We start from the raw sequence: 13,677 nt of genomic DNA, 5'->3' as shown, positions 1-13,677 counted from the left end.
GATATGTCTGACAGTGACGGGGTGGGGGGATAACAGTGAGAAGGGCGGATATGTCTGACAGTGACAGGGTGGAGGGATAACAGTGAGAAGGGCGGATATGTGACAGTGACAGGGTGGGGGGATAACAGTGAGAAGGGCGGATATGTGACAGTGACGGGGTGGAGGGATAACAGTGAGAAGGGCGGATATGTGACAGTGACAGGGTGGGGGGGATAACAGTGAGAAGGGCGGATATGTCTGACAGTGACTGGGTGGGGGGATAACAGTGAGAAGGACGGATATGTCTGACAGTGACGGGGTGGGGGGATAACAGTGAGAAGGGCAGATATGTCTGACAGTGACGGGGTGGGGGGATAACAGTGAGAAGGGCGAATATGTCTGACAGTGACGGGGTGGGGGGATAACAGTGAGAAGGAAGGATATGTCTGACAGTGACAGGGTGGGGGCATAACAGTGAGAAGGGCGGATATGTGACAGTGACGTGGTGGGGGGATAACAGTGAGAAGGGTGGATATGGCTGACAGTGACGGGGTGGGGGGATAACAGTGAGAAGGGCGGATATGTCTGACAGTGACGGGGTGGGGGGATAACAGTGAGAAGGGCAGATATGTCTGACAGTGACAGGGTGGGGGGATAACAGTGAGAAGGGCGGATATGTGACAGTGACGGGGTGGGGGGATAACAGTAAGAAGGGCAGATATGTGACAGTGACTGGGTGGGGGGATAACAGTGAGAAGGGCGGATATGTCTGACAGTGACGGGGTGGAGGGATAACAGTGAGAAGGGCAGATATGTGACAGTGACTGGGTGGGGGGATAACAGTGAGAAGGGCGGATATGTCTGACAGTGACTGGGTGGAGGGATAACAGTGAGAAGGGCAGATATGTGACAGTGACGGGTGGGGGGATAACAGTGAGAAGGGCGGATATGTGACAGTGACGGGGTGGGGGGATAACAGTGAGAAGGGCGGATATGTGACATTGACGGGGTGGGGGGATAACAGTGAGAAGGGCGGATATGTGACAGTGACGGGTGGGGGGATAACAGTGAGAAGGGCGGATATGTGACAGTGATGGGGTGGGGGGATAACAGTGAGAAGGACGGATATGTGACAGTGACGGGGTGGGGGGATAACAGTGAGAAGGACAGATATGTCTGACAGTGACGGGGTGGGGGGATAACAGTGAGAAGGGCGGATATGTGACAGTGACGGGGTGGGGGGATAACAGTGAGAAGGGCGGATATGTGACAGTGACGGGGTGGGGGGATAACAGTGAGAAGGGAGGATATGTGACAGTGACGGGGTGGGGGGATAACAGTGAGAAGGGTGGATATGTGACAGTGACGGGGTGGAGGGATAACAGTGAGAAGGGCGGATATGTGACAGTGACGGGGTGGGGGGATAACAGTGAGAAGGGTGGATATGTGACAGTGACGGGGTGGGGGGATAACAGTGAGAAGGGCGGATATGTCTGACAGTGACGGGGTGGGGGGATAACAGTGAGAAGGGCGGATATGTCTGACAGTGACGGGGTGGGGGGATAACAGTGAGAAGGGCGGATATGTGACAGTGACAGGGTGGGGGGATAACAGTGAGAAGGGCGGATATGTCTGACAGTGACGGGGTGGGGGGATAACAGTGAGAAGGGCGGATATGTGACCGTGACGGGGTGGGGGGATAACAGTGAGAAGGGCGGATATGTCTGACAGTGACGTGGTGGGGGGATAACAGTGAGAAGGGCGGATATGTGACAGTGACGGGGTGGGGGGATAACAGTGAGAAGGGCGGATATGTCTGACAGTGACGTGGTGGGGGGATAACAGTGAGAAGGGCGGATATGTGACAGTGACGGGGTGGGGGGATAACAGTGAGAAGGGCGGATATGTGACAGTGACGGGGTGGGGGGGATAACAGTGAGAAGGGCGGATATGTCTGACAGTGACAGGGTGGGGGGATAACAGTGAGAAGGGCGGATATGTGACAGTGACAGGGTGGGGGGATAACAGTGAGAAGGGCGGATATGTCTGACAGTGACGGGGTGAGGGGATAACAGTGAGAAGGGCGGATATGTGACAGTGACGGGGTGGGGGGATAACAGTGAGAAGGGCGGATATGTCTGACAGTGACGGGGTGGAGGGATAACAGTGAGAAGGGCGGATATGTGACAGTGACGGGGTGGAGGGATAACAGTGAGAAGGGCGGATATGTGACAGTGACGGGGTGGGGGGATAACAGTGAGAAGGGCGGATATGTCTGACAGTGACGGGGTGGGGGGATAACAGTGAGAAGGGCGGATATGTCTGACAGTGACGTCGTGGGGGGATAACAGTGAGAAGGGCGGATATGTGACAGTGACGGGGTGGGGGGATAACAGTGAGAAGGGCGGATATGTGACAGTGACGGGGTGGGGGGATAACAGTGAGAAGGGCGGATATGTCTGACAGTGACGGGGTGGGGGGATAACAGTGAGAAGGGCGGATATGTGACAGTGACGGGGTGGAGGGATAACAGTGAGAAGGGCGGATATGTCTGACAGTGACGGGGTGGGGGGATAACAGTGAGAAGGGCGGATATGTGACAGTGACGGGGTGGAGGGATAACAGTGAGAAGGGCGGATATGTCTGACAGTGACGGGGTGGGGGGATAACAGTGAGAAGGGCGGATATGTCTGACAGTGACGGGGTGGGGGGATAACAGTGAGAAGGGCGGATATGTCTGACAGTGACGGGGTGGGGGGATAACAGTGAGAAGGGTGGATATGTCTGACAGTGACGGGGTGGGGGGATAACAGTGAGAAGGGCGGATATGTGACAGTGACGGGGTGGAGGGATAACAGTGAGAAGGGCGGATATGTGACAGTGACGGGGTGGGGGGATAACAGTGAGAAGGGCGGATATGTCTGACAGTGACGGGGTGGGGGGATAACAGTGAGAAGGGCGGATATGTCTGACAGTGACGGGGTGGGGGGATAACAGTGAGAAGGGCGGATATGTGACAGTGACGGGGTGGGGGGATAACAGTGAGAAGGGCGGATATGTGACAGTGACGGGGTGGGGGGATAACAGTGAAAAGGGCAGATATGTCTGACAGTGACAGGGTGGGGGGATAACAGTGAGAAGGGCGGATATGTGACAGTGACAGGGTGGGGGGATAACAGTGAGAAGGGCGGATATGTGACAGTGACGGGGTGGGGGGATAACAGTGAGAAGCGCGGATATGTCTGACAGTGACGGGGTGGGGGGATAACAGTGAGAAGGGTGGATATGTCTGACAGTGACGGGGTGGGGGGATAACAGTGAGAAGGGTGGATATGTCTGACAGTGACGGGTGGGGGGATAACAGTGAGAAGGGCGGATATGTGACAGTGACAGGGTGGGGGGATAACAGTGAGAAGCACGGATATGTCTGACAGTGACGGGTGGGGGGATAACAGTGAGAAGGGTGAATATGTCTGACAGTGACGGGTGGGGGGATAACAGTGAGAAGGGTGGATATGTCTGACAGTGACAGGGTGGGGGGATAACAGTGAGAAGGGCGGATATGTGACAGTGACAGGGTGGGGGGATAACAGTGAGAAGGGCGGATATGTGACAGTGACGGGGTGGGGGGATAACAGTGAGAAGGGCGGATATGTGACAGTGACGGGGTGGGGGGATAACAGTGAGAAGGGCGGATATGTGACAGTGACAGGGTGGGGGGATAACAGTGAGAAGGGCGGATATGTCTGACAGTGACAGGGTGGGGGGGATAACAGTGAGAAGGGTGGATATGTCTGACAGTGACAGGGTGGGGGGATAACAGTGAGAAGGGCGGATATGTGACAGTGACGGGGTGGGGGGATAACAGTGAGAAGGGCGGATATGTCTGACAGTGACGGGGTGGGGGGATAACAGTGAGAAGGGCGGATATGTCTGACAGTGACAGGGTGGGGGGGATAACAGTGAGAAGGGCGGATATGTGACAGTGACAGGGTGGGGGGATAACAGTGAGAAGGGTGGATATGTCTGACAGTGACAGGGTGGGGGGGATAACAGTGAGAAGGGCGGATATGTCTGACAGTGACAGGGTGGGGGGGATAACAGTGAGAAGGGCGGATATGTGACAGTGACAGGGTGGGGGGGATAACAGTGAGAAGGGCGGATATGTGACAGTGACGGGGTGGGGGGATAACAGTGAGAAGGGCGGATATGTGACAGTGACAGGGTGGGGGGGATAACAGTGAGAAGGGTGGATATGTCTGACAGTGACAGGGTGGGGGGGATAACAGTGAGAAGGGCGGATATGTGACAGTGACGGGGTGGGGGGATAACAGTGAGAAGGGCGGATATGTGACAGTGACGGGGTGGGGGGATAACAGTGAGAAGGGCGGATATGTCTGACAGTGACAGGGTGGGGGGGATAACAGTGAGAAGGGCGGATATGTGACAGTGACAGGGTGGGGGGATAACAGTGAGAAGGGTGGATATGTCTGACAGTGACAGGGTGGGGGGATAACAGTGAGAAGGGCGGATATGTGACAGTGACAGGGTGGGGGGATAACAGTGAGAAGGGCGGATGTCTGACAGTGACGGGGTGGGGGGATAACAGTGAGAAGGGTGGATATGTCTGACAGTGACGGGGTGGGGGGATAACAGTGAGAAGGGCGGATATGTGACAGTGACGGGGTGGGGGGATAACAGTGAGAAGGGCGGATATGTCTGACAGTGACAGGGTGGGGGGGATAACAGTGAGAAGGGCGGATATGTGACAGTGACAGGGTGGGGGGATAACAGTGAGAAGGGTGGATATGTCTGACAGTGACAGGGTGGGGGGATAACAGTGAGAAGGGTGGATATGTCTGACAGTGACAGGGTGGGGGGATAACAGTGAGAAGGGCGGATGTCTGACAGTGACGGGGTGGGGGGATAACAGTGAGAAGGGCGGATATGTCTGACAGTGACAGGGTGGGGGGGATAACAGTGAGAAGGGCGGATATGTGACAGTGACGGGGTGGGGGGGATAACAGTGAGAAGGGCGGATATGTCTGACAGTGACAGGGTGGGGGGGATAACAGTGAGAAGGGCGGATATGTGACAGTGACAGGGTGGGGGGATAACAGTGAGAAGGGCGGATATGTCTGACAGTGACAGGGTGGGGGGGATAACAGTGAGAAGGGCGGATATGTGACAGTGACAGGGTGGGGGGGATAACAGTGAGAATGGCGGATATGTGACAGTGACGGGGTGGGGGGATAACAGTGAGAAGGGCGGATATGTGACAGTGACGGGGTGGGGGGGATAACAGTGAGAAGGGCGGATATGTCTGACAGTGACAGGGTGGGGGGGATAACAGTGAGAAGGGCGGATATGTGACAGTGACAAGGTGGGGGGATAACAGTGAGAAGGGCGGATATGTCTGACAGTGACAGGGTGGGGGGGATAACAGTGAGAAGGGCGGATATGTGACAGTGACAGGGTGGGGGGGATAACAGTGAGAAGGGCGGATATGTGACAGTGACGGGGTGGGGGGGATAACAGTGAGAAGGGCGGATATGTCTGACAGTGACGGGGTGGGGGGATAACAGTGAGAAGGGCGGATATGTGACAGTGACAGGGTGGGGGGATAACAGTGAGAAGGGCGGATATGTCTGACAGTGACGGGGTGGGGGGATAACAGTGAGAAGGGCGGATATGTGACAGTGACAGGGTGGGGGGATAACAGTGAGAAGGGTGGATATGTCTGACAGTGACAGGGTGGGGGGGATAACAGTGAGAAGGGTGGATATGTCTGACAGTGTCAGGGTGGGGGGGATAACAGTGAGAAGGGCGGATATGTGACAGTGACAGGGTGGGGGGGATAACAGTGAGAAGGGCGGATATGTGATAGTGACGGGGTGGGGGGATAACAGTGAGAAGGGCGGATATGTGATAGTGACGGGGTGGGGGGATAACAGTGAGAAGGGCGGATATGTGATAGTGACGGGGTGGGGGGATAACAGTGAGAAGGGCGGATATGTCTGACCGTGACGGGGTGGGGGGATAACAGTAAGAAGGGCAGATATGTGACAGTGACGGGGTGGGGGGATAACAGTGAGAAGGGCGGATATGTCTGACAGTGACGGGGTGGGGGGATAACAGTGACACGGGCGGGGAAAACTTGTACGAGATATCCAAAGGAGAGCTGTTCCTGGCGGGTGTTAGTGTTTTGCCCCGTTCCTACCTCACCTTTATACTGGGGAACAAAAGGAACAGAATATACGTATGACCATAGAGCACATGTTCGGTGAAACGCGTTGCATCTATGACACGCTAGAAGTAACACATCAGACCACATCCATTGTCAAACTTCTAACCCGTGTCTATTAAATCAAACATTTCCATGTTTCTCCTCAAAGCCTGGACGGTTCACCCTAATGTCAGGCTTACAGTATATTACTCGTTAGAGTGAGGAGACATCTGATCTGTAATACATGGGGCCAACGGGGTGATGCTCCCCTCCACCGAGCGGCCATATTACACAAAATAGGGCCCATTAGAAGTACTGGATGTCATCAGCGCAGAACTGGTCCATACTACTAGTGTTCATCCTTTGTACAGCACTGATCAGCCCGAACACGCTACCTCTCCGCTGTATGTCACTTCAGTCACGTCGCACTGACAGGAAATCTGCAATTCTCAGCTAAACCAGATGCCCTGGTGCCCCCAGTATGGGCCAGGATACCCCTTCCCTCCGCCGGGTCAACCTTCTGCTACGCCACAGATTCCACCACGACTGGCTGGTACTTTATCTCCTTCCGCTTTATCTCTCTCCATCCAGCGTCCCCTAGGAGTACTGCGGCTCAGGTCCTGCCAGACAGATAATCCAATGCTCCTATTTATCCCCACTGTAACAGTACGCAGCAGCCAGGCGTCCTCCTGAATTCCCCAATAACACTAGACACAGCGTGACACACATATTCCTGTTGCTTTATCTGGTCTGAGATGCGAGGGATGGAACGGGCCAATCAGAAAGCACATAAATCTTAATGAGACGTTCGGTTCTGTCCGCAGGGAGCCAGGAAGCTGTGCAGGAAATCACTTGTATTTAATAATCTCACAGGGGAACAGTTTATGCGGGGCAAATATCTGCGACAGTGCCCCGGCGACTTATCTCCCATCCTGTCCCCTCCTGTATTACATTATATAATCACACTTATGCTGAATGGCCTCTTCCCCATTAAGATGTAGTGATTGTGCTGATGACATGTATAAGAGCGTTATACACGGAACACGGGGACCTGCGGGGGAGACGATACACGCAGGCCGGAACATGAAGAGGTCACGGCACAGGATAGAGCTTACACTCTAGTTCACAGGAAACAGAAAAGTGCTATATTATATAAAAGGGACAATTATCTGATTACATCATTATAACAATCACACAGGACTGAATCTGTCATTATGTCCTCTGATTGGTGCATTGTAAAAGGTGTAACAATCCCCATATCACCACTCGTGCAAATGTACAGTAATCTTTCCCTTCTCAGCTGTGATTCCGCTTTCCATCCATTGACTCCTGTGAGTTCCTCATGCTATCTCTGTGTTGTACCTCTGATGCAGGGGACGGAGAATCCCACCGGAGCAGCCGATTTCTACAACATGCTTCAGGCTCTGAGGAAGAAAGATGGCCACAGCGTGGTCTTATTCTCGTGTCATATCCGAAAGGTGAGTTACACCGGAGATATACTGTATGTATCCCATGCAGATATTACACCGGAGATATACAGTATATATCACATGCAGATATTACACCGCAGATATACAGTATATATCACATGCAGATATTACACCGCAGATATACAGTATATATCACATGCAGATATTACACAGGAGATATACAGTATGTGTCACATGCAGATATTACACAGGAGATATACAGTATGTATCACATGCAGATATTACACCGCAGATATACAGTATGTATCACATGCAGATATTACACCAGAGATATACAGTATGTATCACATGCAGATATTACACCGCAGATATACAGTATATATCACATGCAGATATTACATAGGAGATATACAGTATGTATCACATGCAGATATTACACCGCAGATATACAGTATATATCACATGCAGATATTACACAGGAGATATAGAGTATGTATCCCATGCAGATATTACACCGGAGATATACAGTATATATCACATGCAGATATTACACCGCAGATATACAGTATGTATCACATGCAGATATTACACCGGAGATATACAATATGTCTCACATGTAGATATTACACAGGAGATATACAGTATCTATCACATGCAGATATTACACAGGAGATATACAGTATGTCTCACATGCAGATATTACACAGGAGATATACAGTATGTCTCACATGCAGATATTACACAGGAGATATACAGTATGTCTCACATGCAGATATTACACCGCAGATATACAGTATATATCACATGCAGATATTACACAGGAGATATAGAGTATGTATCCCATGCAGATATTACACCGGAGATATACAGTATATATCACATGCAGATATTACACCGCAGATATACAGTATGTATCACATGCAGATATTACACCGGAGATATACAATATGTCTCACATGTAGATATTACACAGGAGATATACAGTATCTATCACATGCAGATATTACACAGGAGATATACAGTATGTCTCACATGCAGATATTACACAGGAGATATACAGTATGTCTCACATGCAGATATTACACAGGAGATATACAGTATGTCTCACATGCAGATATTACACAGGAGATATACAGTATGTCTCACATGCAGATATTACACAGGAGAAATACAGTATGTATTACATGTAGATATTACACAGGTGATATACAGTATGTATCACATGTAGATATTTCACCGGATATATACAGTATATATCACATGCAGATATTACACAGGAGATATACAGTATGTATCACATGCAGATATTACACCGGAGATATACAGTATATATCACATGTAGATATTACACCAGAGATATACAGTATGTATCACATGCAGATATTACACCACAGATATACAGTATATATCACATGCAGATATTACATAGGAGATATACAGTATGTATCACATGCAGATATTACACCGCAGATATACAGTATATATCACATGCAGATATTACACAGGAGATATACAGTATGTATCCCATGCAGATATTACACCGGAGATATACAGTATATATCACATGCAGATATTACACCGCAGATATACAGTATGTATCACATGCAGATATTACACCGGAGATATACAATATGTCTCACATGTAGATATTACACAGGAGATATACAGTATGTATCACATGCAGATATTACACAGGAGATATACAGTATGTATCACATGCAGATATTACACAGGAGATATACAGTATGTATCACATGTAGATATTACACCGGAGATATACTGTATGTATCCCATGCAGATATTACACAGGAGATATACAGTATGTATTACATGTAGATATTACACAGGTGATATACAGTATGTATCACATGTAGATATTACACCGGATATATACAGTATGTCTCACATGCAGATATTACACAGGAGATATACAGTATGTATCACATGCAGATATTACACAGGTGATATACAGTATGTATCACATGTAGATATTACACCGGAGATATACTGTATGTATCCCATGCAGATATTACACCGGAGATATACAGTATATATCACATGCAGATATTACACCGCAGATATACAGTATGTATCACATGCAGATATTACACCGGAGATATACAATATGTCTCACATGCAGATATTACACAGGAGATATACAGTATGTATTACATGTAGATATTACACAGGTGATATACAGTATGTATCACATGTAGATATTACACCGGATATATACAGTATGTCTCACATGCAGATATTACACAGGAGATATACAGTATGTATCACATGCAGATATTACACAGGTGATATACAGTATGTATCACATGTAGATATTACACCGGATATACACAGTATGTCCCACATGCAGATATTACACAGGAGATATACAGTATGTATCACATGCAGATATTACACAGGTGATATACAGTATGTCTCACATGCAGATATTACACAGGATATATACAGTATGTCTCACATGCAGACATTACACAGGAGATATACAGTATGTATTACATGTAGATATTACACAGGTGATATACAGTATGTATCACATGTAGATATTACACCGGATATATACAGTATGTATCACATGCAGATATTACACCGGAGATATACAGTATGTATCACATGCAGATATTACACCGGAGATATACAGTATGTATCACATGCAGATATTACACCGGATATATACAGTATGTATCACATGCAGATATTACACAGGAGATATACAGTATGTATCACATGCAGATATTACACAGGAGATATACAGTATATATCACATGCAGATATTACACCAGAGATATACAGTATGTATCACATGCAGATATTACACCGGAGATATACAGTATGTATCACATGCAGATATTACACCGGAGATATACAGTATGTCTCACATGCAGACATTACACAGGAGATATACAGTATGTATCACATGCAGACATTACACCAGAGATATACAGTATGTATCACATGCAGATATTACACAGGAGATATACAGTATGTATCACATGCAGATATTACACCGGAGATATACAGTATATATCACATGTAGATATTACACAGGAGATATACAGTATGTATCACATGCAGATATTACACAGGAGATATACAGTATATATCACATGTAGATATTATACTTGAGATGGCACTGTACCCGGGCAGAGTCCTGTCCTCCTGCAGCTCTGTATTATATAGCTGGCACTGTGCCCGGGCAGATCCCTGTCCCCCTGCAGCTCTGTATTCTATAGCTGGCACGGTGCCTGGGCAGAGCTCTGTCCCCCTGCAGCTCTGTATTATATAGCTGGCACTGTGCCTGGGCAGAGCTCTGTCCCCCCTGCAGCTCTGTATTATATAGCTGGCACTGTGTCTGGGCATAGCCCTGTCCCCCCTGCAGCTCTGTATTATATAGCTGGCACTGTGTCTGGGCAGAGTCATGTCCCCCTGCAGCTCTGTATTATATAGCTGGCACTGTACCCGGGCAGAGTCCTGTCCTCCTGCAGCTCTGTATTATATAGCTGGCACTGTGCCTGGGCAGATCCCTGTCCCCTCTGCAGCTCTGTATTATATAGCTGGCACTGTACCCGGGCAGAGTCCTGTCCCCCTGCAGCTCTGTATTATATAGCTGGCACTGTACCCGGGCAGAGTCCTGTCCTCCTGCAGCTCTGTATTATATAGCTGGCACTGTGCCTGGGCAGAGTCCTGTCCCCCTGCAGCTCTGTATTATATAGCTGGCACTGTGTCTGGGCAGAGTCCTGTCCTCCTGCAGCTCTGTATTATATAGCTGGCACTGTGCCTGGGCAGAGTCCTGTCCCCCTGCAGCTCTGTATTATATAGCTGGCACTGTGTCTGGGCAGAGTCCTGTCCTCCTGCAGCTCTGTATTATATAGCTGGCACTGTGTCTGGGCAGAGTCCTGTCCTCCTGCAGCTCTGTATTATATAGCTGGCACTGTGTCTGGGCAGAGTCCTGTCCCCCTGCAGCTCTGTATTATATAGCTGGCACTGTACCCGGGCAGAGTCCTGTCCTCCTGCAGCTCTGTATTATATAGCTGGCACTGTGCCTGGGCAGAGTCCTGTCCCCCTGCAGCTCTGTATTATATAGCTGGCACTGTACCCGGGCAGAGTCCTGTCCTCCTGCAGCTCTGTATTATATAGCTGGCACTGTGCCTGGGCAGAGTCCTGTCCCCCTGCAGCTCTGTATTATATAGCTGGCACTGTGTCTGGGCAGAGTCCTGTCCTCCTGCAGCTCTGTATTATATAGCTGGCACTGTGTCTGGGCAGAGTCCTGTCCTCCTGCAGCTCTGTATTATATAGCTGGCACTGTGTCTGGGCAGAGTCCTGTCCCCCTGCAGCTCTGTATTATATAGCTGGCACTGTGTCTGGGCAGAGTCCTGTCCTCCTGCAGCTCTGTATTATATAGCTGGCACTGTGCCTGGGCAGAGCTCTGTCCCCCCTGCAGATCTGTATTATATAGCTGGCACTGTGTCTGGGCAGAGTCCTGTCCTCCTGCAGCTCTGTATTATATAGCTGGCACTGTGTCTGGGCAGAGTCCTGTCCTCCTGCAGCTCTGTATTATATAGCTGGCACTGTGCCTGGGCAGAGCCCTGTCCTCCTGCAGCTCTGTATTATATAGCTGGCACTGTGCCTGGGCAGAGCCCTGTCCTCCTGCAGCTCTGTATTATATAGCTGGCACTGTGCCTGGGCAGAGTCCTGTCCCCCCTGCAGCTCTGTATTATATAGCTGGCACTGTGCCTGGGCAGAGCCCTGTCCTCCTGCAGCTCTGTATTATATAGCTGGCACTGTGCCTGGGCAGAGCCCTGTCCTCCTGCAGCTCTGTATTATATAGCTGGCACTGTGCCTGGGCAGAGTCCTGTCCCCCCTGCAGCTCTGTATTATATAGCTGGCACTGTACCCGGGCAGAGTCCTGTCCCCCTGCAGCTCTGTATTATATAGCTGGCACTGTGTCTGGGCAGAGTCCTGTCCCCCCTGCAGCTCTGTATTATATAGCTGGCACTGTGTCTGGGCAGAGTCCTGTCCCCCTGCAGATCTGTATTATATAGCTGGCACTGTGCCTGGGCAGAGTCCTGTCCCCCCTGCAGCTCTGTATTATATAGCTGGCACTGTGTCTGGGCAGAGTCCTGTCCCCCTGCAGATCTGTATTATATAGCTGGCACTGTGCCTGGGCAGAGCCCTGTCCTCCTGCAGCTCTGTATTATATAGCTGGCACTGTGCCTGGGCAGAGTCCTGTCCCCCCTGCAGCTCTGTATTATATAGCTGGCACTGTACCCGGGCAGAGTCCTGTCCCCCTGCAGATCTGTATTATATAGCTGGCACTGTGCCTGGGCAGAGCCCTGTCCCCCCTGCAGCTCTGTATTATATAGCTGGCACTGTACCCGGGCAGAGTCCTGTCCCCCTGCAGATCTGTATTATATAGCTGGCACTGTGCCTGGGCAGAGCCCTGTCCTCCTGCAGCTCTGTATTATATAGCTGGCACTGTGTCTGGGCAGAGTCCTGTCCTCCTGCAGCTCTGTATTATATAGCTGGCACTGTACCCGGGCAGAGTCCTGTCCCCCCTGCAGCTCTGTATTATATAGCTGGCACTGTACCCGGGCAGAGTCCTGTCCTCCTGCAGCTCTGTATTATATAGCTGGCACTGTGCCTGGGCAGAGTCCTGTCCCCCTGCAGCTCTGTATTATATAGCTGGCACTGTGTCTGGGCAGAGTCCTGTCCTCCTGCAGCTCTGTATTATATAGCTGGCACTGTGTCTGGGCAGAGTCCTGTCCTCCTGCAGCTCTGTATTATATAGCTGGCACTGTGTCTGGGCAGAGTCCTGTCCCCCTGCAGCTCTGTATTATATAGCTGGCACTGTGTCTGGGCAGAGTCCTGTCCTCCTGCAGCTCTGTATTATATAGCTGGCACTGTGCCTGGGCAGAGCTCTGTCCCCCCTGCAGATCTGTATTATATAGCTGGCACTGTGTCTGGGCAGAGTCCTGTCCTCCTGCAGCTCTGTATTATATAGCTGGCACTGTGTCTGGGCAGAGTCCT

The 13,677-nt window shown here is 50.1% G+C and overlaps 1 protein-coding gene across 1 annotated transcript in view; it reads left to right on the top strand.

The window, feature by feature from the left end:
• The window catches only part of MYO1G (myosin IG), a 508,951-nt gene that overhangs the window by 207,598 nt on the left and 287,676 nt on the right, over positions 1–13,677 (top strand). The window contains exon 19 of the mRNA XM_063924584.1: positions 7,579–7,683. Coding sequence (XP_063780654.1) covers positions 7,579–7,683 — 105 coding nt within the window. The remainder of the gene's footprint in view (positions 1–7,578; positions 7,684–13,677) is intronic.

The sequence above is a fragment of the Pseudophryne corroboree genome, chromosome 5 (genome assembly GCF_028390025.1).
Source record: "Pseudophryne corroboree isolate aPseCor3 chromosome 5, aPseCor3.hap2, whole genome shotgun sequence".
In the NCBI taxonomy this organism is placed as follows: Eukaryota; Metazoa; Chordata; class Amphibia; order Anura; family Myobatrachidae; genus Pseudophryne; species Pseudophryne corroboree.
The sequence above is the reverse complement of the archived record's forward strand: the minus strand, read 5'-3'. Positions and strand labels throughout refer to the sequence as shown.